Source organism: Xenopus laevis, chromosome 1L (genome assembly GCF_017654675.1).
Source record: "Xenopus laevis strain J_2021 chromosome 1L, Xenopus_laevis_v10.1, whole genome shotgun sequence".
NCBI classification, from domain to species: domain Eukaryota; kingdom Metazoa; phylum Chordata; class Amphibia; order Anura; family Pipidae; genus Xenopus; species Xenopus laevis.
Window position 1 is genome coordinate 26,120,163 of NC_054371.1, and position 27,967 is coordinate 26,148,129.

General features: G+C 41.8%; 1 protein-coding gene across 5 annotated transcripts in view; it reads right to left on the reverse strand.

The window, feature by feature from the left end:
* tbc1d14.L (TBC1 domain family member 14 L homeolog) overlaps positions 1 to 27,967 on the reverse strand; it is a 73,996-nt gene that overhangs the window by 33,164 nt on the left and 12,865 nt on the right. The window contains exon 1 of one of the 5 annotated variants that reach the window (XM_018228518.2): positions 7,708 to 7,903. The exons of 3 other annotated variants lie outside the window; for them this stretch is intronic. In XM_018228518.2, coding sequence (XP_018084007.1) covers positions 7,708 to 7,742 — 35 coding nt within the window. In that variant the 5' untranslated portion in view covers positions 7,743 to 7,903. Of the gene's footprint in view, positions 1 to 3,587; positions 3,705 to 7,707; positions 7,904 to 27,967 lie in introns of those variants that run through there. One more of the 5 variants, XM_041587789.1, reaches the window with a different exon arrangement.

Consider the following 27,967-nt stretch of genomic DNA (forward strand, 5'->3'; position numbering starts at 1 on the left):
GCAAGTGAGGGAATACAGGGTTATGGGAAATAGCTCATAGTACAAGTTGATCCAGGGACTGGTCCCATTGCCATTTTGGAGTCAGGAAGGAATTTTCCCCCCTCTGAGGCAAATTGGAGAGGGTTCAGATGGGGTTTTTTGCCTTTCTCTGGATCAACTGGCAGGTTAAAATAGAGTTAAAAGGTTGAACTTGGACGGGTTTCTTTTTTTAACCTAACTTACTATGGTACTATGTGGATAGATGACCACTGTTATAGATAATATCTGCAATGAATATCTGCGAGTAATTATGCAATGTCTGATGGCACGCCTATTAGTGATGTGTGGGTTGTACCGAAACATGATGTGACCCACGGGTTGATCACTGGTTGGACTGTGTTTGGGTTGAGATTTGGCCAACCATTGTGAGTTAGTGTTGGGTGTGGGTTAGACTGGGGAAGTAAACTCCTCCACTGCTCCTGAAGATACTCTTGGAACCTGTGGAGCACAGAACTAGTGTAAAGACTGAGACACAGACAATATGGGTTGGGTGTTGATCCAACTGTAGCAACATTTTGCAGGTTAGGGTAAGGTGCGGGTTAAGGTTTTGCGGGTTAGGGATATATTTTTCCTGACCTGCACATCACTTACACCAGTGCTGCTCTAAACACAGTGTTTTTGCTGACAGTGTCCCTTGAAGTAGTGGAGCACCAGTTTGGTCACGGTTTCTCCTGCACATGGGTGGGATCAAAGAACAGAACACTCAGAGGCTTCATTATCAACGTTAGAGAAGAACATCAACACGAGCAGTCAAACTGGATTACACACCATGGGAGCAAATATTCCATGGAAAGTCAATTGTATTGCCGCAAAGGTTATAAAAACAAGTTTGCACAACTACTTCTTAAGAATATTGAGAAAGAGCAAGAGATAACAGAATTATTTCCAGGCTGCATGAGTAAAGACTCCTGTTCCACTGGCATAATAATAATAATTCTTCTAATACTGTAGACTGGATTGAATACCAATGTGAATACTTGAATACCCGGTTGCACACTTGATTGTGTTTTATTTGTTTTGTGTTTTTTCTCTGGCCTTTTAACTCCTAAGCATCACTGGCACGGGGCAAGCACTAGACAGTACACCGACTGCTAAAGGGAAACCAGAGGATTTGTTACTTGGCTCAGCACTTCTTGTTATCAAACAGTAATTGAAAAGCCAATGTTTGGTAGGCACAATTCTTTATACGTTACCGATTTCCATGGAGGTGCTTGTTGTAGAAAGCCGCTGATACTCGTGTTGCTAGTTGGGCCAACGTGTAGATTACTAGGAGTAAAGATGGCCATACACAATACAACTACTATCTATCTCCCCGAACTGCCTTCCCCTACCTTCCCGCCGGCTATAATAAAAAAAATAGCCAGCGGGATGGCACTTGCGGCGCTTAATTTTCCGAAGTCGCCCGAAGTTTCCTCGTCAATATCAGAAAAACAGTCACATGGAAAATAGAAAGTAATTGGAAAACGTCTTTATTTCTGGTGAACTGCCTTAAACCAACTGAAAAAGTGTTGGACGGTCAACAACCCCCAAACAACATATTTCAGAAGTGTAGGTAGAAACAAAAGAATTCTACCTCTGACGATTCAGCATTAATGCATTGCTGATGGTAAAAAAAATTGAATCGGCGTATACACACTGGCAATCTCAAGTGCAGGATCATAGCCTACAAGTCAGGTTAAAAGGCTGGAACGTCAACCAACGGCAGACCCATGACACTCAATAACAGGCTATTTTTCACAAAACTGGTGATTTCCGTACCAAAATGTCATCTACAAAGATTATAGCCTCCAGTGAGCCAGAAGCCTACGGTAACAACATTCACAGCGAATATCTACGCACAAATGCTCAAGGTCTACACATAAACCCGGAGCTAGCAAGACAAAAAGCACAAACCAGCCTGGGAATGGAAAGAACCTGAGCATTTACACAACTCTTGTCAAGAGCAGCAGAGCACAACCTATATGTGTGTAATAAGGAACACACGCAAAAACTTGGCAATAAAAAGGGCTGGATTATTTCCATGTACACACCAGCTCATTGTCTCTGCTCAGCCACGTAATACGAAGTTCCCTCGCCAATCACAGGGAAAAGAATGGCAAGGAAACTTCCAATGAATCCATAGGACAATCCAAAGCCTTTGCAGGCCAATATTATGTTGCAAATCGATTACTCAGCAACAATATAAATGCTGCAAATCAACCAAAAAGCTGAAAAGTAACTTTACTATTTAATCTGTTTATAAAGCTACTAAATGCGGCCCCATAGTCCGTCGCTTCCTCTTCTTTCAATGATAAGTCTACTGGAGTTTTGATTAAGGAGAACTAAAGCCTTTAATTATGGCTAGAAATGCAGTATTTGGTCATGAACTTACTGAACCAGCTGAGAGGTCCAGCAGCCCTATAACAGTAATAATCCAGACCATCAACATTGTCGACAGGGGCTCACCATCTAGGAACAAGATTCAAATACTTTATATAGTGTAATTAAAGTTTATTTTGCTTGACTAATGTTTTTGGGAGACAGGTCCCATTTAAGCGATCTTTTGAGCGTCAGTGACACTGCACATGCTCAGTGTGCTCTGGAAAAGCTAAGCTCAGGGGTCATTGGAAATGCAAACAGAAAATGAGGTTTATCCATCACAGAAGCTGATGCAACAGGGCTGATCCATTCTGATGCAGAATTCACTGGCTTCTAAGCCACATTAAATGTGAATCTGAATTCATTAGTTATTAGGTGTGGATGCCGGCTTCCAATTCAGTAGTCTAAATGCCCACTAGTTGTGGATGCCTGCTTACAATTCAGTAGCCTAAATGCCCACTAACTATAGATGCCTTCATCCAACGCATGAGCCTAAATGCCCAGTAGATGTGGATGCCTGCTTACAATTCAGTAGCCTAAATGCCCACTAACTATAGATGCCTTCATCCAACGCATGAGCCTAAATGCCCACTAGATGTGGATGCCTGCTTACAATTCAGTAGCCTGGCAGGGGCACACTGGGCAATTCGGGGGGAGATTTAGTCACCTGGCGACTAATCACCACGTCTTTGCGGCGACCAATATCCCCGAACGCCTTCCCTCTGTCTTGCGCCGGCTAAAATGAAAAATTGGCTGCACTAAAGCACACGCGGCACTTTGTTTTCCGAAGTCGCCCGAAGTTGCCTCACGAGGAAACTTTGGGCAACTTCGGAATACGAAGTGCAGACATCCACAAGACAAGACAATTAGTCGCCAGGTGACTAAATCTCCCTGAATCGCCCAGTGTGCCGCTACCCTAAATGCCCACTATTCATCACAAGGGTTTACAGTCCTATCAGAGGGAAATCTGGTTGTGCACAATCAGTGTCAGGGCTGGAAGGTGATACAAAATATACACAAATATACACAATAGGCTCTGGCCAACTCACCAGCTGTGAGTCCCCATTGAAAGAAAAGTGTAAATAAAAAATACGTGTGAAAATATAAGTGTGACTAAATTGGATTGGGCTGTGAGCGGGGTGAATGGGGTTGGATTAATCAGATGCTCCCATATCAGTAGAATACAATACCTGGATCTCAGCATTATCTTGTAGCAGACTTTCCCCCCATTCACCGCACAGACACATCCAAGAATGAACTTTGCAACAGGCACCCAGGAAGGAGTTGGAGCTTCACTGAGAGCAACAGGCAGCTGGATGATTAACTAAACCCAGCACACAATATATCACTCTTTATGTGATTAAAATGACAAGGTTCAAACTACACAAGCACAGTGTACAAAATAAGAATCATTTCAATGAGCTTTATAAACCTATGCATATATTAATTAGGGGTGGGAAGGGAAAACATTTTACTTCCTTGTTTTGTGACAAAAAGTCAAGCGATTTCCCTCCCTGCCCCAAATTTGCATATGCAAATTAGGATCCTGTTCAACCAGGCAGAAGGATTCGGCCGAATCTTGCAGAAAAAGGCTGAATCCTGGCTGAATCTTGGATTCGGTGCATCCCTACTTTTGCCATAAAGCAGCGTATAATGGGGGGAAAATTAGTGCTTCCTTTCTGCCACACTGAAGAAGCCCCTTGCTTTATGGCAGGAACTCTAGATCTATGAATAATACACCGCCAGTAAAACCTTGCATATAAAACATATGGAATGACAATGAAAGAGGCAAATTGTGCGACGGTACCTCTTTAAATGACAAGGACTGTGGCTGTAATTAAATCTCATTTAATTACATACAGGTATGGGATCTGTTATCCGGAAACCCGTTATCCAGAAAGCTCCGATTTACGGAAAAGGCCGACTCCCATAGACTCAATTTTTTTCCAAATAATCCAAATGTTTAAAAATTATTTCCTTTTTCTCTGTAATAATAAAACAGTAGTTTGTACTTGATCCCAACTAAGTTATAATTAATCTTTATTGGAGGCAAAGTCCAGCCTATTGGCTTTATTTAATGTTTACATGATTTTCTAGTAGACTTAATAAACCTATGCATATATTAATTAGGGGTGGGAAGGGAAAACATTTTACTTCCTTGTTTTGTGACAAAAAGTCAAGCGATTTCCCTCCCTGCCCCCAAATTTGCATATGCAAATTAGGATCCTGTTCAACCAGGCAGAAGGATTCGGCCGAATCCGAATCTTGCAGAAAAAGGCTGAATCCTGGCCGAATCCTGGATTCGGTGCATCCCTACTTTTGCCATAAAGCAGCGTATAATGGGGGGGAAATTAGTGCTTCCTTTCTGCCAAACTGAAGAAGCCCCTTGCTTTATGGCAGGAACTCTAGATCTATGAATAATACACCGCCAGTAAAACCTTGCATATAAAACATATGGAATGACAATTAAAGAGGCAAATTGTGCGACGGTATCTCTTTAAATGACAAGGACTGTGGCTGTAATTAAATCTCATTTAATTACATACAGGTATGGGATCTGTTATCCTGAAACCCGTTATCCAGAAAGCTCAGATTTACGGAAAAGGCCGACTCCCACAGACTCAATTTTTTTCCAAATAATCCAAATGTTTAAAAATTATTTCCTTTTTCTCTGTAATAATAAAACAGTAGTTTGTACTTGATCCCAACTAATATAATTAATCTTTATTGGAGGCAAAGTCCAGCCTATTGGCTTTATTTAATGTTTACATGATTTTCTAATAGACTTAAGGTATGAAGATCCAAATTATCTGTTATCTGGAAAACTCCAAGTCCCGAGCATTCTGGATAACAGGTCCTATACATTTATAAGTATGGCAGCACTAAATATCTGGGGGCCACTCTCATGCTCATGCCCGACCTACAGAATCGGTGGAACAGAGACCTGGGTCTTGGGCAAACAGCCAAAAGGCCAAACAAACAAACTGCCAACAAGAACACATTGAAAAATGCTGACAGTTTCTCTTTCTCTGTGCCTGCTCCCAGCTGATTGTGCAAGCGCAGACAAATCACTGGGGCTTTTGACAATACACAGGAATTTCATAACATCGCACCTTAACAACAGACGCTTCCACACTTGAGCTTCCTAACATTTAAGGCAGAGACACTAGTGGAGATTCGGAGAGATTAGTCATCTAGCGACAAATCGTCTCTTCTTTGGGCGACTAATCTCCCCGCCGGCTAGAATCTAAAATCGCCCACTGGATGGCACTCGGGAGCTCTTCGTTTTCCGAAGTTACCCGAAGTTACCTCATGAGTCAACTACGGAAGACGAATCGCTCATGCCAACCCGCCCTCGATTTAGATTCTAGCACAGATTAGTCGCCCGAAGAAGAGGTGATTTGTCGACGGGCAACTAAATCTCCCCGAATCTCCATGTGTGTCTCTGCCCCTAGGGGTGAACTAAACACCAGGAGTGAACATTTACAGATAATGTGAACATTTGTTATTATGAGTTCATGAGTTGAATTACATTCCATGCCACATATTTTGGGTTTGTATCCCCTTTCAACTGATCCCTGCAGCTGTTTTTGCTGGAATGTGACAAGTAACAAAGCTGCAGGATCAGCTGTGCATGGCGCATGGTATCTGTGCCCTCCTGCTTGTCTCCTGAATGGGACGCCAATTACTGGGCAGCACATCTGCAGGGGTCCCTCCATAACCATTTTTGTCCACCTCCAATGCATCCGAGGGACTTTCACAAGCCCAACAGCAAAACGCATGAGATTAAAATAACACCTACAACACAAATGAAGCCATGAGCTACAGGTTTGACAATATACACAAATGCTAAAGTTCGACTGCAAATCGAAAATCTTCTCCTGAAAACTAGAACCCGACAAAAGAAAAAAAATTCAGTTATATTCTACACCAGTGGTCCCCAACCAGTAGCTTGTGAGCAACAAGTTGCTCTCCAACCTCTTGGATGTTGCTCCCAGTTTTGGTTGTATAAAAACCAGGTGCACTGCCAAACAGAGTCTTAATGTAGGTTGACAATCCACATAGGGGCTACTAAATGGCCAATCACAGCCCTTATTTGGCACCCCAGGAACATTTTCATGTTAGTGTTGCTCCCCAACTCCTTTTACTTCTGAATGTTAGACCTCACATGTCTATATTTTAAAGGAGAACTAAAACCTAAAAATGAATAGGGCTAAAAATGTCATGTTTTATATACAGAACTTATTGCACGAGGCTAAAGTTTCAACTTGTCAATAGCAACAATGATCCAGGACTTCAAACTTGTCACAGGGGGTCACCATCTTGGAAAGTGTCTGTGACACTCACATGCTCAGTGGGCTCTGAGCAGCTGTTGAGAAGCTAAGCTTAGGGCTCGTCACTAATTATCCTGCAGAAAATGAGGTTGGTCTGTAATATAAACTGATGCTACAGGGCTGATTATTAAATTCTGATGCTAATTGTACTGGTTTCTGTGCTGCCATGTAGTAATTATATGTATTAATTACTAATCAGCCTTATATTGTGACATTTCTATTCTATGTGTACTGTATATTGTGAGTGGGCCCCTAAGCTCAGTAAGAAACAGCAGCACAGAGCATGTGCAGTGAATCAGAAGAAAAGAAGATGGGGAGCTACTGGGGCATCTTTGGAGACACAGATCTTTACTGCTAAAGGGCTGTGGTTGCCTTGGGCTGGTACAGAAGCACAAAACATAATGTACAACATTTCTACCTACTTCTTTATTTAGGCTTTCCTTGTCCTTTAAATCACAACGTTTAAATTTGCTTTGTTTTTCACTATTGCTATTGGTATGATTCACAGGTGTATTCTGCAACTTACCCTAATGTTAATAATTCATTATTACCGTTGAATAATATGTTTTCAACTGTATAAAGAAATCCAAATAAAAAGAGGTGAAAAAAACACCTACAGTACAAAAGTCTCCTAGCTCTTGTAAAACTACAACCCCCAGAACACAAGGCTGCGTATCTGTAACTCTATATAAATGATACTTTTAATTTAGTATGACTGCCCATTCTCTATTAATAAAATTAGAATCAAGCACCATTTTAGCAGCCAGCTCTATGGCACAGACAGACTGCTCTGCTAAACTCTGCCATTAATGATATCCTCAGTTCCCTATTGCACCGAAACCTTAACTTGCCCTTTAAATCCTGACTGAACAGAGACAGAGTGCAGCAGAGATTCTACACTCTTACACACAATCCCAGCTACTAGTTGTTCAACGTAACAATTCGGGATCTCGTGTTCCTCCCGTTCCATACACACCTGTCTACTATGAGCAGCAGAGAGGGAGCAGCCATGTCTAACGCCGGGTGTCTCTTCACTACAGGTCAGTGGGTTTGATCGGTTACACTCCAGTCCTGCTGAGCCGAGCGCAATCCATTGCTGGACGTAGTTGTTTAAGCTCAGAGTGAAAAGGAAGGGACTCTGGTCGTTGTATCAACAGGGAAGGCTACATTAGTTCACTGAGTGAGTGGCACACCCACTGAAACCTTGCACTCCGCTGCTCACATTACACTCCCTCTACAGCAGGGCCCACATTCCTTCTATGATATATTATAATTATCTATCATATCTTGTGTGTGATCTGCCCTGCCTGCAGGCTGAACACACAGGGACTTACTGACTTTTTAAAAACAACCAGAAAAGATACAGGGTTGCAACACGAGTACACAAGCTCAGCTATATGGAAAATATTAAAGGGAAACTTTCATGGGAAACAAAGTTTCTTTTCAAAATGCATCAGTTAATAGTGCTGCTCCATCAGAATTCTGCACCGAAATCCTTTTCTCAAAAAAGCTTATTTTTATATTTAATTTTGAAATCTGACATGGGACTAGACATATTGTCAGTTTCCCAGCTGCCCCCAGTCCGATGACCTTCAGTCACTCTTCACTGCAAGTTGTAGTGATATCACCCCCTTCCTCCCCCCCCCCCAGCAGCCTAACAGAACAGTGGGAAGATAACCAGATAGCAGCTCACTAAGGGTCAGGGCACACGCTCAGATTCAGGGAGATTAGTCACCCCGCGACAAATCTCCTCTTCTTCGCCGCGACATCTCCCTGAACTGCCTCCCGCTAGCTAGAATGTAAATCGCTGGCGGGATTGCACTTGGAGCACTTCGTTTTCCGAAGTTGCCCAAAGTCTCCTTGTGTCGCCGGGCGACTAATCTCCCCAAATCTGAGTATGTGCCCTGACCCTAACACAAGATAACAGCTCCCTGGTAGATATAAGATCAGCACTCAATAGTAAAATCCAGGTCCCACTGAGACACATTCAGTTACATTGAGAACAGTTGCATTAACAGCAGCCTGCCAAAAAGCAATTCCACCCTAAAGTGCTGGCTCTTTCTGAAAGCACATGACCAGGCAAAATGACCGGAGATGGTGCCTATTCACCAATATTACAACATTAAAAATATACTTGCTGGTTCAGGAATGAAGTTTTTTATTGTTGAGTGAATTATTTGCACTGTAAACAGTGTAATTTAGAAATAAAAACTAAATCATAAAAATCCCTTTAAACTACAATTCCCATCAGCCTCAGTCAGTGCTATGGATTTTTTTTCTCTTTCCTTTAGGGATGCATCGAATCCACTATTTTGGATTCAGTCGAACCCTTCGCAAAAGATTCGGCCAAACTGAATCCTAATTTGCGTATGCAAATTAGGGGTGCAAAGGGGAAACATTTTTTACTTCCTTGTTTTGCATATGCAAATTAGGATTTGGGTCGGCCAGGCAGAAGGATTTGGCCAAATCTGAATCCTGCTGAAAAAGGCCGAATCCTGGCTGAATCCCGAACCGAATTCTGGATTTGGTGTATCCCTACTTTCCTTATTACTTTATTTATTTGGAGCCACAGTTGGTCGCAGCCACAATGGAGTTGACATCAATCCCTAGCACATTCACACGTCAGAAGCCAATGTACCTGCCTGCATCTTCTTGGATTCTTGGACAAGACAAGGCTGTAATTGATCAGCAACGGGACAAGTGAAATGCTACCATTGAGCATAATTTTTAACAGTCATCAATTGGAAGTTGAGCTACAATTCCAAAGATCAACAATCACTGCAAATCAGGTCTGGACTGGGATTCAAAAGAGGACCTGGCATTCCAAGTACACAGAGGCCCAATCAGCTCCCCACCAGCCCACTAAATAGTGACTTTCTATGGCATTTTATGGCTGATGGAGAGTCTCCTGGGATGAGTAAGGAGTGTCCAGCCCCCACTGTCCAGTCTCTCTTTCTTGCAGTGAATTATTCATTCATTTGCCAGAATCCACAGATTCCGGGCCTGCTGCAAATGAGTGTTACCTCAATAAGAAATGACAGGCAAAGCATGGGAAAATCTGACAGGCGGACTAACCGGTTTAGAGGAGAAACATGGTTAAGGTGTACGCCAATCAGTGAATAATTCACTGCAAGAAAAGAGAGACTGGACAGTGGGGGCTGGACACTCCTTACTCATCCCAGGAGACTCTCCATCAGCCAAAGGCCTCCAACCCCATGTTCTCAGTCAGCCACAGGTCTCCAGCCCCATGTTCTCAGTCAGCCAAATGCCTCCTCCAGCCCCATGTTCTCTGTAAGCCAAAGGCCTCCAGCCCCATGTTCTCTGTCAGCCAAATGCCTCCTTCAGCCCCATGTTCTCCATCAGCCAAATGCCTCCTTCAGCCCCATGTTCTCCATCAGCCAAGGGCCTCCTTCAGCCCCATGTTCTCCATCAGCCAAAGGCCTCCTTCAGCCCCATGTTCTCTGTCAGCCAAAGGCCTCCTTCAGCCCCATGTTCTCTGTCAGCCAAAGGCCTCCTTCAGCCCCATGTTCTCCGTCATCCAAAGGCCTCCTTCAGCCCCATGTTCTCCGTCAGCCAAAGGCCTCCAGCCCCTCGTTCTCAGTGAGCCAAAGGCCTCCTCCAGCCCCTCGTTCTCAGTGAGCCAAAGGCCTCCTCCAGCCCCATGTTCTCAGTCAGCTAAATGCCTCCTCAGGCTCCATGTTCTCCATCAGCCAAAGGCCTCCAGCCCCTAGTTCTCAGTCAGCCAAAAGCCTCCTCCAACCCCATGTTCTCTGTCAGCCAAAAGCCTCCTCCAGCCCCATGTTCTCTGTCAGCCAAAGGCCTCCAGCCCCTTGTTCTCAGTCAGCCAAAGGCCTCCTCCAGCCCCATGTTCTCCGTCAGCCAAAGGTCTCCTCCAGCCCCATGTTCTCCGTCAGCCAAAGGCCTCCTCCAGCCCCATGTTCTCCGTCAGCCAAAGGGCTCCTCCAGCCACATGTTATCGTCAGACAAAGTCCTCCAAGCCCCATATTCTCCATCAGCCAAAGGCCTCCTCCAGCCCCATGTTCTCCATCAGACAAAGTCCTCCAAGCCCCATGTTCTCCGTCAGCCAGAGGACTCCTCCAGCCCCATGTTCTCTGTCAGACAAAGGCCTCTGGCCCTGAGTTTGTGGCCTGACAAGGTCTCCTGCCCTAGTTTCTCTAGCTGCCAAAATAGAGCCCATGATCTATTACTATGTACCTACATACCACATCCTTCCACAGAAAGACCAAAAGGGCCAGTTTACTAATTTTGGAGATAAATTGCTGATAGAAACCAATTGGCAATCATAGAAATCTGCAATTATATTTTAACAGTCCCCTGTAAAGTTAGAAAACAAAATGTCTGATTACCATATGATATTTATCTCCAATTCTAGTAACGAAACTGTCAATAGTGCTGTATCTTAATAGGAAGGGGGGACACATCTCACTGGTAGAGGCCACCGATTGACCTACTCAAGTAGCACGTGTCTCCAAATTCCACACTATCCTTTCTTGTGTAACTATTACAGCCATCCTTCATTTAGCTTGTGTTTAGTTTGTGTTTATACAAGAGCAAAACAGAAATCAAAGGAAGAACTAATTGTCTGCTAAAACACTGGCTCCATTGTTTGTGTTACTGGGAAGCCACAGATAAGCATAACCTTGTGAAAGGGACTATTTGACCTGCAGACAAAGGGGAGTTTACAGTAAAGAGAGAAGGGTAAAAACAATGGCTAAAATGAATGGAAAGCAAAAAACCCAGCAATGGAACATGGGGATACTTTGATTGAGGTGGTAGAAAAAGCCTGGCACTGGCAACATGTTGCTCAGCTGTATAGACTGGGGTTGGCATGTAGAGGAGCCGCCATGATGATGCTGATCTCCCCTTGGGCCACACAAACAATCTGGAAGAAAACGAGGGGCATGTCCCTATCTAATGAATCAGTGTGACTGTTCTTACAGTTGAACACTGAGCAGTTGGATTCTACCAATTGATAACATGATAACTGCTGGACTATAATTGTATGGTGTCTTTTTCGTTCAGCTTATCTCTGGTGCCGGCTTTTGGCAACGGTATCTAAGGACCCTAATCTGCAGCTGTAGGAGGCCCAGAGAAGCATTGCTTGTGACTAGGGTTGTCACCTTTTCTGGAAAAAAATACCGGCCTTCCTATATATTTATCTTTTTTCCCTATTAATAACATTGGTATCAACCATCATTTTTACCGGCGAGGCCAGTAAAATACCGGCCAGGTGGCAACCCTACTTGTGACCCTGAAACAATAAGCACCAGGGCTGCATTCCTAGTTACAAGGCAAAAGGACAGTGGTACAGTATCCAAATGCAACAGCTTAAAGGAGAATTAAACCCTAAAAATTAAAATGGCTAAAAATGCCATATTTTATATAGTGAACTTATTGCACCAGCCTAAAGTTTCAGCTTGTCAATAGCAGCAATGATCCAGGACTTCAAACTTGTCACAGGGGGTCACCATCTTGGAAAGTGTCTGTGACACTCACATGATCAGTTGGCTCTGAGCAGTTGTTGAGAAGCTAAGCTTAGGGGTCGTCACTAATTATACAGCAGAAAATGAGGTTGGTCTGTAATATAAGCTGATGCTACAGGACTGATTATTAAATTCTGATGCTAATTGCACTGGTTTCTGTGCTGCCATGTAGTAATTATCTGTATTATTACTAATCAGCCTTATATTGTGACATTTCTATTCTATGTGTACTGTATATTGTGAGTGGGTCCCTAAGCTCAGTAAGTGACAGCAGCACAGAGCATGTGCAGTCAATCAGCAGAAAAGAAGATGGAGAGCATTAGTTAAGCTTTAGTTCTCCTTTAAGGGCAATTAATTATAGATTTGCTGCCGGGAGGTTTTCCAGTAATTATTGCTGGTATGTTTTTTTGAACAATATTTACAGGCCCTGGGCTACTTACTGTCCTACTGAGGATAGACAGTGTGAAGCAACTCACAGAGGTGCCCACCACCATTCAGTGTTTAAAATGATCAAGACAAAGAAGCCAGATTGGCATGATATCAATTGTATCTTAAAGTGGTGGTTCATCCTTATGTTAACTTTTAGTATGTTATAGAATGTCCGATTCCTAGCTACTTTCTAATTGGTCTTCATTATTTATTTTTTTCATAGTTTTTGACTTATTTGCCTTCCTCTTACCAGCTTTCAAATGGGGGGTCACTGACACCAGAGGGCAAAAAACTATTGCTCCTATTCAGCCTCCTCCTATATTTATTCCAGTCTCATTTTCAAACCTCTGCCTGGTTGCTAGGGAAAAATAAGGCTCTAGAAACCAGGTAGCAGCTGAAACACCACACTGGAGAGCTGCCGATGCTGAACAAACAGCTACATAACTGAAAACCCATGAAAAATAAAGACTAATTGCAAACTGTCACAATATATCACTGCCTAGATCATACTAACAGCTAATTTAACCGGAACTTCCACTTTAAGGCACACTAGCGCTTGAAGACACACATACACACATCTAGGGGTTCGGCATGGGTTAATCCATGTGAAATTTTAAATTTAGCTCAGATCAAAACAATTTTGTGATGGATTTAATGTTCTGTTGTACACCCATTCTTTATTCCCCAGCAGCCAAATTCTATGATTCTCTAACAAGCTCATATTCTGGTCACTGCTGCAAAATAGAAGGTTTCCGACCAGCGAGGGGCCTTCAAAGACATTTTATACAGGTATAGATAATTGTATCTCTTAAAGAGTTGGTTCACCTTTAAGTGAACTTTTAGGGTCAGGCCACACTGGGCGTTTTGGGGAAATTTGGTCGTCTGGTGACTAATCGCCTCATCTTTGCGGCGACCATTCTTCCCAAACGCCTTCCCCGACTCTGCCCCGGCTAAAATGAAAAAACGCCGGTGCTTATCACACACGCCGATTCGTTTTCTGAAGTCTCCTCATGAGGCAACTTCAGAAAACGAACGGTGATTAGCGCCGGCGTTTTTTTCATTTTAGCCGGGGCAGAGTCAGGGAAGGCGTTTGGGGAGATTGGTCGTCGCAAAGACGAGGCGATTAGTCGCCAGGCAACCAAATCTCCCCAAAACGCCCAGTGTGGACTTACCCTTAGTATGCTATAGAATAGCAAATTCTAAGCAACTTCAATTGGTCTTCATTAGTTTTTTTTTTTATATAGTTTTTTAATTATTTGCCTTCTTCTGACGCTTTCCAGCTTTCAAATTGGGGGAAACTGACCCCATCTAAAACCAAATGCTCCACGTTTATTGCAATTGCAAATTGTCTCAGAATATCACTCTCTACATCATACTAAAAGTTAACTTATAGGCGACCAACCCCTTTAAAAGCCTTGCAACTGAAAGATTATTTTATTGTTTTGTTTTTATATATTTTATACATAATAAAGTATATTTTTGGAATAATATATACATGCTATAAACACATAAATGAACCAGGGATATCTCTAGGAAATGCATCAGAGCCCTGCATACAGAATCCTGCCACATTCTGCAAGTCTTCAACAGGATTCTACATAGGGTTCACAACCAGAGGCAGGTTTTTTATTTGTGAATGGTGGAAAAAATTCTCAACAGACCCGGGGAAGGACAATACAGATATAGTTCCAGATTATAAAATATAATGCTCAGTACCTTTTACTAGCAGGAACTGCAGGCTGAGCTCCGTTTACCTTATAGCAACACACATGAGAAGGCAGGGTTGACAACAGATTATGGATCACAAAGTTTGACACCCCAGTGACCCACACAAAGGGGCAAAGCCTTAGCCCTGCCCAATGGAAAATCCAATACCTGCCAACCAAGCATGAACGACCAATGAGAGCAAGAGCAGAGACATTTTTCACATATAGCTTACCATCACCCTTTTAGAATCTAGGGAGCCGGCACAAAAGGACCACTCTATAATTCTATTACGGGTTCCCCACTTATGCAGGGTGATCCATGCTGCAGCAAGATTAAAAAAGGACCCCTGGCACTGAATGGGTTAAATAAAGGAACTAAAACCTGAATAGCTTTTGTGTATGGAATTGTGGCTCCTTATCTGTAGCCAAATCACTGAATTACAGGTATTTCCAAGGCAGTTCCACCAAAGGTCACACAGAGGAGCTGAAGGAATTTATTGTGCACAATATGAAATAAAAGAGTTGTGAATGGCACAAATGTAACATAATTCAATGTAATGTAATATTAATCCTGTTATATGGGAGCTAGCGCCCCAGGAAATAACATAGGTCTGTGCCAGGGAGGAATGCAATGCTACAAGGAAGATACAGTAACGCTGGGGCTGCAGGAGGTGCTTTCCCATAGCCAAATCAGCCCACAGAAAAATTCCCTAAAAATCCTGACAATTATCCCCTAAGGGTAAGGGCACACCTGGAGATTCGGGGAGATTTAGATGCCCGACGACCTCTTCTTGGGGGCGACTAATCTCCCCGAACTGCTTCCCCGTGTCTTCTGTCTGCTTCAATAAAAAAAAAACGTCTGCGCCAATGCACTCGCGATGTTTCGATTTCCAAAGTCGCCTGTAGTTTACTCGTGAGGAAACTTCAGAAATCGAAGTGCCGCGAGTGCACTGGCGCAGGCATTTTTTTTTATTAAAGCTGGCGGAAGACACAGGGAAGCAGTTCGGGGAGATTAGTCGCCCCAAAGAAGAGGCGATTAGTTGCCGGGCGACTAAATCTACCCGAATCTCCACGTGTGCCCTTACCCTTAAAGTAAACACACATATGTGAGAGTATCAGATGCAGATAAGCAACTAACAGTCTAGCTCTTGGCATTTGGGGGTGTTCCACAAACACTTGGCTTATTTAGAAACACTGGCCAAATTTGCACCTGGGCAGTCACCTATAGCAACCAATCAGCGAGAAGCCTTTTTCAGCCAGCTGCAGATGGAACAATGAAAGCAAACATCTGATTGGCTGCCACAGGTTATTGCCCAGGTGCCGATGTAGCGATTTAGGGATGGTTTGATCGGCCAAGCAACCGCATGTAAAGCAAGGTGGCAAAAGATGATGAGTTCATTGCCGAATCCAAGGACCTTCATAAAAGATCGTCACAGAAGGGATACAATTCCAGTATTTTGAATAGAGCCATTGGTGTATATTTATCAAAGAGTGAAGTTCTCTAGAGTGAAATTCCACCACTCTCCATTAATTTGTATGGGATTTTTAAAAGAGTATTTATCAATGGGTGAAAGTGAAAGTTCATCCTTTGATAAATACGCCTTTCGAAATCCCATTGATAAATACAGTATACTCTTTGAGAGAGCAGTAAAAATAGATAGAGGTGATTTGTTTAAAAGATATAGAACCAATATGGGCAACATTAGCCCTATCAGAAATGATTTTAATAATAAGGATAGTGATGCCCTGATAAAAAGATTATTAACAGGATTTTAGTTATCTCAGATATCAGATCATATATTGAAACAAATCCTTAATAAGGGATACAAATTTGTTTCAAGGAGAACAGAACTTTGGCAAACAAGCTTACACTCAGTTTTATGGGATTTAAAGAAAAACAGGCTACCTGGTTAAACGTAAAGGGCAACTTACAGCGTAGATCAAATAGGTGCATTACATGTAGATATATAAAGAAACAAGTTTTTACTTCCTCTGCTACTAACAAGACCCATAAACTTCAACATTATATTAACTGTAATACTAAAAATGTAGTCATTTATTTATTAACCTGCAATAACCTGCAATATGTAGGTCAAACTAGTCGTAAACTTTAAAACAGAATTAGGGAACCTGTACTCAATATTATAAAGAAAACTGCTGAACTCCGGTCGGAATGTAACAATAGTGTCCTTCTTAAGTGTAACAGGAATTGATAACATTGTTCATAACATTGGAGGAGGTAAAAGAACTTCTGATCTATTGAAAAAAATTACGGATTTTTAATTTAGGGACCAGACAACCACTTGGGTTGAACGTTGATTTTGCCATCTCTTGCTTTACCCAATGAAACCTTTTCTATTATTTTTGCATTGTGTTATGTATTACTATTTACATTGTATTTTTTACATAGTGTCTAGTGTGTATGAGTGAGCCAATAGAGGTAATGACATATGGAAGCCTATTGGTTGGCTTTGCAAACACCTAATTAACTTCTAATTGGCTCCTTCTCCTTTAAATATCTCTGGTTTGGTGACACGAAATGCGTAGGTTTGTTTTTATACATAATGTTTTACATAGTGTAAAATAAAATCTTTTGTATTATTTAAACATTTGGCTCCTGGATTCTAATCTTTGGTGTTCCGGATTGATGCCTGCCTGCAATTACAATTTCTTGTGAAGGTGAAAACCCTACACAAAAATACAAAATAAACCAAAAATATGGAGCTACCCAGAGCACTTTGTTTTGAAAGTAGAAAGGCAAGTCTATAGTGTATCCATGGGGAAGCCCATACATTTTGATTTATCTGCTGTATTTACTTCCTCCATAGGACGCTGCAGCCTGAGAACACTACTGCCCTCTGGTGGAGACACAAGAGTATATGTGAAGGCTTGTATAAGAGCAAGGGAATATATTTCGTTACATCTCCCTGTAGTATTGGTTGAAGTACCTTTGAGCAGGTCCGGACTGAGAATTTAAACAGGCCCTGGCTAGTGATGGGGCAAATTTCTCCCATTTCGCTTCCCGAAAATTTGCTGGGAAATCGTGAAATCATAAAGTCTCACGAAAAAAATCAAGAAAATCAGACATTTTCACGAAAAATTGTGAAAATCAGAAATTGACACCTGGAGATTCGCAAATTTATTCGCCTGTGGCAAAACGCAGAAATTCGCCGCAAATTAATGCCTGGCGAATTTATTCGCCCATCACTAGCCCTGGCATTTCAGGTACACAGAGGCCCAATCAGCCCACACAGAGGCCCAATCAGCCCACACCAGCCCATTAAATAGTTACTTTCTATGGCACCTTATAGCAGCCCCTCTGGCATTTGCCAGAACCCACAGATTGCCAGTCCGGGCCTGCCAGTCCGATTTTTGCCTTAGGACTTCCAGGAGAAAAAGTTCAGGTTACACAGCAGATAAACTCTGTAGAACATAGTGGTGTTATCTGTTATCCACTATTTAACCTGTGCCATATAGTCTTATTTGATTTCCGCCATTGCTACACACACATTGCTACACAGCTGCTTGTTTATATGAACTATAGTAGTGTTTCTCAAGCAAACACATCAGTTTTACCAGTGCAGGGCAACACTACATTGTATTGTCATTTCTTTAAAACACTGTTTACTGTACGTGTTCCTTTAAGTGTGGCCTAACTAATTATATGCCTGAAATGTCCCACTACTGGGGACTGTATTTGGGGGGGGGGCATATAAAGGCACAGATTTAGAGTTAAAACAAGTAGACAGAATGTCCAGTGGGGGCACATTTTAACGGTCACTGTACATATGGGGAACTTTAGGTACAAAAAAGTGGGGGAATATACATTTTTGGAAAAGTCTGACACCCAGTGAAGTGGATAACACCTTCATGAGTAACTATAATCTATAACCCCCAGGCTCCCCCTTCCTTCCCAGTGTGAACCATGGACATTTCAAAGGGCCTGACGGCATCACATGACCATGGCACATACCCCTACTGGATATCCAGACTGTATATTTGGTACCCAAGTGCTTGCAAGACAAACAACATATTCGTATTCTATCTCATTCTATCTTATTCGGGTCTCTGCTATTTTTCATTTCACATGTCCATGGCAGATCCCTGCTTTTATGCATATTTTGTGTCTGGGTGTGTATAATATATAGTGAATAAAGTACCCCCCCTCTTGTAAAATATAAGGATATTATTATGTTATTATGTTACTCTGATGTAACTTCTAATATCCTTATATTTTACAACTGGGGGTACTTTATTTATTAGAATACACAAATTTTAGTGAGTCATGTGACAGAAATGACATCACTACTCACCGTTTATAACTGATGACATCACTACTCACCGTTTATAAGGATATAATTTACATGATATTCATGTTTTTTGTGTATTATAAGCATATTATAAGTTACCGAGGAGTTTCAAGGCCGAGTGTTTTTATAAAGGTCATGGAACTCCGAGGTAACTTCTAATAAAAAAAGGGGGCACGGCTGTTAGCAAAGTCTTTTTGGGCCAAAGGTCACGGTACAAAAGGATTAGGCAGAATCGTAGTCAGGCAGGCTGGGTCGAGGCAGGCAAATATCAAGGATCGTCAAAACAGGCAAAGGGTCAAAACCGGGTGATCAATCAAGGGGTTAAACAGAAGAGTTGTCGTAAGCAGGCAAAGGTCAACATACAGAAGTCAGAATAGTCAAAATAGCCAGGCAGAAGTCACAACAGGAATCAAACAGGTTCAGAAGATAACAGACAAAATAGCACAAGGCTCAGGAGTACCAGGAAATACAATCCTATCACTGGCAATGAGAAAAAGCAGGAAGGTCCCTTTTAACTTTTAAATTTCGCGCCATTGCGCGAAGACGTCATCACGCCAGCGCGCATGCGCCTACTAAACCCGGAAGTGCGCGCCGCGCGCTCACTAAGAAGAACCTGGCACATGAGAGGAGGAGCGGCGTGGCGGGCGTCCCCGCCGCAACACTAGACCACCAGGGTTAGTTATTTTCCTTACAATAATATCCTCATATTTTGCAACTGGGGCTACTTTATTTATTATAATACACACATTTAAGTGAGTTATGTGACAGAAATGACATCCGAACTCACCGTTTATAAGGATATAATTTACAAGATATTCATGGCTTTTGTGTATTATATAGTGAATAAAGTACACCTTCTTGTAAAATATAAGGATATTATAAGTTACCGAGGAGTTTCATGACCATATAAAAACACGAGGCCGAAGGCCGAGTGTTTTTATACAGGTCATGGAACTCCGAGGTAACTTATAATATTCTCATATTTTACAACTGGGGGTACTTTATTAATTATAATACACAAATTTTAGTGAGTCATGTGACAGAAATTACATCACTACTCACCGTTTATAACTGATGACATCAGAACTCACCGTTTATAAGGATATAATTTACAAGATATTCATGGCTTTTGTGTATTATAAATATATAAATAAAAACTTCACTAAATGTTTCAGAAATTATAACCTTATGTAAACACCTGATGAAGAGATGTATTTTTCTTTTGAAAGCTTGTCTTCATATATCAATAAACAATTTCAAGTTAGTAGGAATGCACAGAATCCAGGATTTGGTTCGAGATTTCAGCAGGATTCCTTGTGTCTGGCCAAACCAAATCCAAATCCTTAAAATCATGTGATTTTTGTCACAAAACAAGAAAGTAAAAAAAGTTTTAGCTGCGCCTCCCTTTTACCCTCCCACTCACTGATTTGTATGTGCAAATTAGGGTTTGGATTCGGTTCGGTATTCAGCCAAATCTTTTGCAAAGGATTTGGGGGTTCAGCCCCCAGTGGATTCGGTGCATCCCTACATGTTAGCACATAAATTCATATTATATTCCCTATATAACCGACACAGTACAACCCTCTACTCCCTCCTACTGATCCTTTAACAGAATGTATATATCAGACATGCTACAGTTCCCTGGGGACATGTGACAATACACTGAGTAAATTGCATTGCTTCAGCAAGCTAAAGGTCCGTTTCCTTTTTAGAATAGAAAATGTATAAAAAAAAAAAATTATATATAGCAGCTCATAAGTGAAATTATAATCACTTTCCCAGAGAAAACATACACTAATTATCTAACAGGAGGCCAGTATCTGCTCCCTGGTAGGGTTGCCACCTTTTTCTAAATTTTTTACCGGCTGGTGGGGGGGCGGGAACAAAACGGGGTGGGGGTGTTGTCAAAAGGGGCGGGCCATGATGTAAAAGGGGCGGGACGCAGCGTGGAGATTTCAAGACGGAGAACAAAAAGTTACGTTTCCAGGGGAATGGGGGCGGGCCGAGGGGTCTTTTTAAGGGTATTAAAAATTTAATGGCAGCTACATTGCCGGTAAATTTGTAATACCAGCCCCGGCCTTGGCAGGTGTTTTAAAATACCGGCGAGGTGGCAACCCTACTCCCTGTTAATTCCTATGAGTTATATGTGCTATACTATATATACAGTAAGTCACATAGACTCGGCAGAGTATGGACGGGGCTATCACTCTTACACTACTCCTACAATCCCAGTGGAGCTGCAACGGATGCTGGGAGTATTTCTGTGCTCTAGCCAAAGCAGTTTTTTCTCTCATTTACCCTTCAAGGGGAGGAGAAGGCGTTTGGCTAAAGCCCAGCCTCACAATAACATCACACTTGGCTTCAGTACAGACTTTCTGCCCAACTTGTTTGTCCACTTAAATCATTGGCATTTACAAAAAGGAAAACAGTTTCCGGACCATTTAAAGCAATCTATGTAAACATTACAAACACACGCTTGCCCATGCTTGCCTGTTAGGTATGCACCAAATCCACTATTTTATGATTCGGCTGAATCCTGAATCAAATACAAATTGCAAGGAGAAAAATTTAAATTTCCTTATTGGTGTAACAAAAAGTCATGTGATTTTAAGGATTCCGATTTGATTAGCCTGAAACCTGTTTTTTTATTTGTGAAATCACTAAATATTCCACAGTGCTATGCAGAGATTCACATCAGTCTGTGCCCTCTCTATTATATAGTGAATAAAGTACCCCCTATTGTAAAATATAAGGATATCATAAGTCACTGAGGAGTTCCATGACCATATAAAAGCACAAGCCCGAAGGCCGAGTACTTTTATACAGGTCATGGAACTCGAAGTTTACTTCTAATATCCTCATATTTTCCCAACAAGGGGTACTTTATTTATTATAATACACCCGTTTTAGTGAGTCATGTGACAAAAATGACCACTACTCACCGTTTATAACTGATGATGTCACTAGTCACCATTTATAAGGATATCATTTACAAGATATTCATGGGTTTTGTGTAATAAATTTTATATATATAGGATTCGAATAATGAACAGCACTCGCCAATAATGCTCAAAAATTTGTAATAAATAATTTATACAGTTACATCACCATAAATGTGCACATTTGTAACAGCGACGTTTTGAGCCAAAGGGGCTCTTTCTCAAGCCATGTGAAACAATGGTGTAAAAGTATAACGCTTTTTATAGTCCAGCAAGGGAAGTGACATGGTATATATTCTCTTTCACAATCTATGCAGGGATTCCACCATATAATCTGAATAAGATAAGATACAAATAACATATATCTATATCTATCTATCTATCTATCTAGATGGGTAAATCCTCCAAATTAGTTCAGAGTCCATGCCCCGCTCCATCCCCTTACTAATAAAAATATAAAAGTGATGCACATAATCCTGCAGAGAAGCAACCATTAGGTCCCAGCAATGGCATAACTATGGACCCCCAACAGAAGACAAAGGGGGGGGGGGATAACGGGTCACCTTCGATTCCAGGAGGGACTCAAAAAAAACTTTTGTGGAGTGGGGGAGCCCAGTCCCCTTTAGTTACTCAGTCCCCTGGGAAGATAGACAGATAGATACTCTCTCTCTATATAGGGATGCAGCAAATCCACTATTTGGGATTTGGCCGAATCCCTGAATCCTTCATAAAAGATTTGGCCGAATACTGAACCAAATCCTAATTATCATCTGCAAAAAAAAAAAAAAAAAAAAGGGTTTTTATACGTCCTTGTTTTATGACAAAAAGTTACGTGATTTCCCTACTTGCCCCTAAATTGCATGTCCAAATTAGGATTCAGTTTGGCCAGGCACGAGGATTCGGGTGAATACGATCCTGCTGGAAAAGGCCAAATCCTGGCTGAATCTCAAATCGAATACTGGATTCGATGCATATTATATATATTTATATTCACAGCACTGATACCCATATGCCCCAATTAGAACAGGGGTCAGTAGGAGGAATACTTTAACAACTCTGAACTAGGGATGCACCTAACCCACTATTTTGGATTCGGCCAAACCCCCGAATCCTTCACGAAAGATTCGGCCGAATACTGAACCGAATCCTAATTTGCATATGCAAACTTTTTTTACTTCCTTGTTTTGTGACAAAAAGTCACGCAATTTCGCTTCCTACCCCTAATTTGCATATGCTAATTAGGATGCGGGTTTGGTTCGGCCGGGTAGAAGGATTCGCCCGAATCCTGCTGAAAAAGGCCGAATCCTGGATTGGATGAAAAGCTGCAGGTATTAAATCCTTGGTGAAATCTTCTGAATTAAAGTTGCTGTGAATTCCTCCAGGTTCTTACAGTGATTTTGGGGAAAAAGCAGCTTAGAACAGGCCTTCCGGTTGGGCTGGCGCATCCCCGTCTATTATTATATTTAATTATTAATGGGTTTATGATTGCCCCAGTTTAAAAGGATTAGAAACAATGAAGCTGCATGGCAACTCCCGAGTGCATCGGAAACAGTAGAAAAAATAAATAAATAAAAGCTACTTTCCACAGCCAGTGTCTGGGTTAATGAGTGGAAACAAAATAGGCGAGTGCCTAATGAATTGGTTGGCTCTGTTCGGCTGTAAGGAACACCGAGCTGATCCGGGTATAACGTGACAGATCAGGTTTAGAGTGTTTCAATAATTTAGGCACCTTTGTAGAAATGTCCCACTGACGGCACAGGTATTTAGTTTCTATTATAAACAGAAGATTGGCATCCTGCAGCCATACAAACCTCAACTATTCCTGCGGCGATTGTATAAGGGGATCTATCGCGAAAATGAAAATTTAATAGAAGTTTTATCTCACTGAAATAAGACACTTACTAAATACAATCAATTAAATATTTTGTACGGTTTAAGAAATAAGTTACACTTCAGTATCTCACTCTCCACAACCGGTCACTCGTAATGCCGAGATCTGGGTCCGATATTGATTGACAGGAAGGTCTAATACGTTGTTCGGGGGGGGGGGGGCTCCCTTTCTTGTTAAATCTCTTTTTATTACGTTTTCAATATCAAAAAGTATCAGGGGTACAGAAGATGAAGAAGGGGGGGGGGGATTCAAAGAAAAAGACAAAAAGAAAGAAAAAGTTTTCCACACCTACAAGAAAATGTTTTTCAACTTTCTTAGCAGAATAACTCAAATAACCAACTCTAGCACAAACAAAATGTAACAAAATAACAGACTCTGGCAAACACCCTGCACGCAGAGAAACACGATTTCCATCAGAGATGGCTATTTTTAAAGAGTGAGCACCGAGGTTAAGGATGAACCTCCCCCCTAAAGGATTTAATTGACCTAACTGTCAATCAAAAACTGACTCCACCTACTGCATGAAGACAGAATGAAGAGAGATAGGTTTATCAGAGGGAGAGAGTGAAGAATAACTTGATTATTTCATAAACGGTACAGAATTTTTAATTGATTATATTTAGAAAGTTTCTTATTTCAGCAAGATGAAGCTTGTATTAAATTTTCAGTTTCGTGATAGATCCCCTTTAATAGTTCACATGATCCAGCATCAGCCTGGCAGGGGCTGTTGGGAGCTGTAGTTTAACAGGGCAAACATTAATGAGTAAGGCTGTTTAACAAAGGGGTGATAGTAACTGGCAATGAGGTCAGGGGAAAGATATATACGCATTACTCTGCTGTTCATGTAGTCCCCAGGGTGGTAGATTTAATCAGCAGGAGACTTGTGAGCTGTAGTAGTGGTGAGTCCTCAGTCTGTATATGACTGGTTTGTTTGGGGTCTGTAATAATATTTCATACATAAGGGAAGCTGTATAATCACATCTGCACTGCAGGAAGGGGAAACGTTAACCCTTTTACTCCTAGTGGCACTCCGTCATCACAGTAACAACCCATTTAATTAAGTCTTTAACATAATTTGGCCACTGTTTGTCATTACAGTATGTGCAAGGGGTTAAAGGGTTGTTTCACCTATAAGTTTTATGTTATAGAGTGGCCAATTCTGAGCAACATTTTAATTGGTCTTTATTTTTATGTTTTATAGTTTCTTTAAATGATTTGCCTTCTTCTGACTCTGTCCAGCCTGCAAATGGGTGTCACTGACCCCATCTAAAAAACAGATTTCCAGGCAGGCTCTCTCCTATTCATATTCCAGTCTCCTATTCAAAGCAGTACATGGTTGCCAGGGTAATTTGGACCTTAGCAAATAAGATTGCTGAAATTGTAAACTGGAGAGCTGCTGCACAAAAAGCTACAAATAATGAAAAAGAAAATGAAAACCAATTGCAAATTGTCTCACTCTACATCATACTAAAAGTTAACTCAAAGCTGAAGAACCCTTTTATGGGTCAGGGCACATGCTCAGATTCGGGGAGATTAGTCGCCTGGTGACAAATCTCTTCTTCGGGGCGACTGATCTCTCTGAAGTGTCTTCCGCCGGCTACAATGTAAATTGCCGGCTGGATGGCACTCGGAGAGCTTCGTTTTCCGAAATTGCCCATAGTTTTCCAAAGTCGCCTGAAGTTTCCTTGTGAGGCAATTTTATGCGACTTCGGAAAACGAAGTGCTCTGAGTGCCATCCTGCAGCCGATTTACATTCTAGCCGGCGGGAGGCAGTTTGCGGAGATTAGTCACCCCGAAGAAGAGGAGATTTGTCGCCAGGCGACTAATCTCCCTGAATCTGAAAGGGCTGTTACCCTGCACTGGGAAAAGTGTGTTTGTTTCAGAAGCTCCAGTGTAGTTTATGTAAATACATCCCTAAGCAGTTAGGGGGGGCTGCCATTTAGTGTTCAATAGGGCATTGCATAGCCATTTAGTGTTCCATAGGGCATTGCATAGCAGATAACAGATGCTTACAATAGAATGGTTTTCGCACTTTAGCTCCCCTTTACATCAATGCAAATAATGCAGGTGAGGGTGCTTTCCAGCCCCAAAAACACCCACTAAGGGTAAGACCACACTGGGCGTTTTGGGGAGATTTGGTCGCCTGGCAACTAATCACCTCGTCTTTGCGGCGACCAATCTCCCCAAACGCCTTCCCTAACTCTGCAACGGCGTTTTGTTCATTTTAGCCGGGCGCAGAGTCAGGGAAGTCTTCAGGGAAGTCGTTTGGGGAGATTGGTCACCGCAAAGACGAGGCGATTAGTCGCCAGGCGACCAAATCTCCCCAAAACGACCAGTGTGGCCTAACCCTAAAGCTGGCCATAGACGTTAAGATTTTAGAATCATATCTGACGAACGATCGTACGTCGCAATCTTCCCATCTGCCACTAACCATTCGGATTAAATAAAGTATTAAAAGAACAAATCAGACGATGTTCTGGCCTTGACAGCAATCATACGAGAGTTATGTCTCCCATTGATATAATTAGATACACGCAGAGATATCTTTTAACCTGTCTGATAAACTAAACGACCGATCGCCATGTCGGGACAATCCACACACAGTCCAAAAATCATACTATACTGATTTTTGTGCGACTTTATCTTTACGTCTATGGCCATCTTAACGCACCATGAAATATTTTATTCTCAAGTGTGGACAAACAGTTTAAAATATCAAGAAAATGGTTTCACCCTGGTGGTACTGGCCCTTTGAACGTGAACTTTCTTACAGTAATCAGTATGGCTGCTCCTATTATTATTATTATTCTTTAGAAAGTGTTGACATAAGGGGCATGAAAGGTTCGTCCTAATGCAAAGATAATGCAGGTTATTCACCATATTTAGTATATAGTGGGCTCCTGCCTCGCTAATTAAATCTCGCATTTGTCCCCGAGGAAGCCATTAGCTTAATTATTTGCCATTTTCCTTTCTGTTATAGCATTAGCTCAGCATACTTGCCCTTCACTACAATGCACATATGCTGCTGGCCAAAGAACACACTTGTGCTGTATGGGATGAGAAACTGGAAACGGCACAAGTCTGTATGAAGCCAGCGAGTCACATGCTCAGAGGCACGGCCAATGCACAGTAATCACATCATGACTTGCACCATGCCTCGCGTTTCTGGATTAACCCTTTTATTGCAGTGAGAATATAGAGCTGGTGAGAATTGAGCGTTTTTTTTTTTTTTTATAAGAAATGAGCCTAAGAGGCTCCCATACAATGCTGGGGATATCTAGAGCAGGGCACATGTTGCTTTGTGTTCCTCACTACTGAGCGGTAGAACAACCACCACAAGTTGGAGGCAACTCCAACGCCTTTAAATAAGATCATCTTGATAAAGGTCTGTGATGTGGACCGAAACGTTAATCACTCCAATAAAGAATTTCTACTGGATTTTTAAACCCTGAGAGTGCTGGACTTTGTCTACTGTTTGGGGCAGATTTATCAAGGGTCAAATTTTCAAGTTTTTTAATGGCCAAAACTGTCAAATTCGACAAGGGAGTTATCCAAAATTTGACTTTTAAAAAAAAAAATTAGATTTTCGAGATTGATCATACTCTGCCCCTTCGACAACTCTAATTCAGCTATTCGCCACCTAAAACCTGGCGAATTGCTGTATGAGGACTGAAACACGCGGCTTGGTCCGATCCGACGCGATGAGAGGAAACGAATGTTAAGAGACGCAAACGACGGAAATAAGGTAAAAAAAATGTTGGACCTTGCTGCTCCGTGCATCTGACATGACACGACTGTAGGATGAAGATGCAACATTGCGCGGTCGCATCTGACAGTCATGTCAGATGCACGCAGCAACAAGGTCCGACATTTCTATTACCTTATTTTTGTCGTTTGCGTCTCGTAACATTCGTTTCTTCTCATCGCGTCTCGTCGCATCAGTTTCCTCTCATTGCGTCGGATCTCAAGAAGACGCATCGTGTAGTTCCAGCCTTAGTCAATGGGAGAGGTCCAGGGATCAATTTGGTGATGTTTGCAGCCTTCTTGACATACAAGTTTTTTTTCGGAGACAAAAAACTCGAATCGAGTTTTAAAAACTCAACTCAATTCGAGTTTTCGGGTTGATCCTATTCATAAAAATGTGATTTTAATGATAGATTTCGATTGGTCGAATTTCGAGTTCACAGGAGTTTAACAAAAAAAAAAAAGCCAACATGAATTCTATATTCGACCCTTGATAAAAGTGCACTCTTTTGTGTTGAACTACAAGTTGGCAGCCAGGTAGTTGATACGGTTGGAGAGTGCCTTCTCTGGGGACCCAGTTTTAGGTTCCAATCAATAGGTTAAGGATCACTAAACTAGAAGTACCTGGCAATATCTAATATAAGCTTCTGATTATGAAGTCCCTGGGGGAGACAGGGTCATAAATAGATATTAGCAAAGTTTGCCCCAATCCA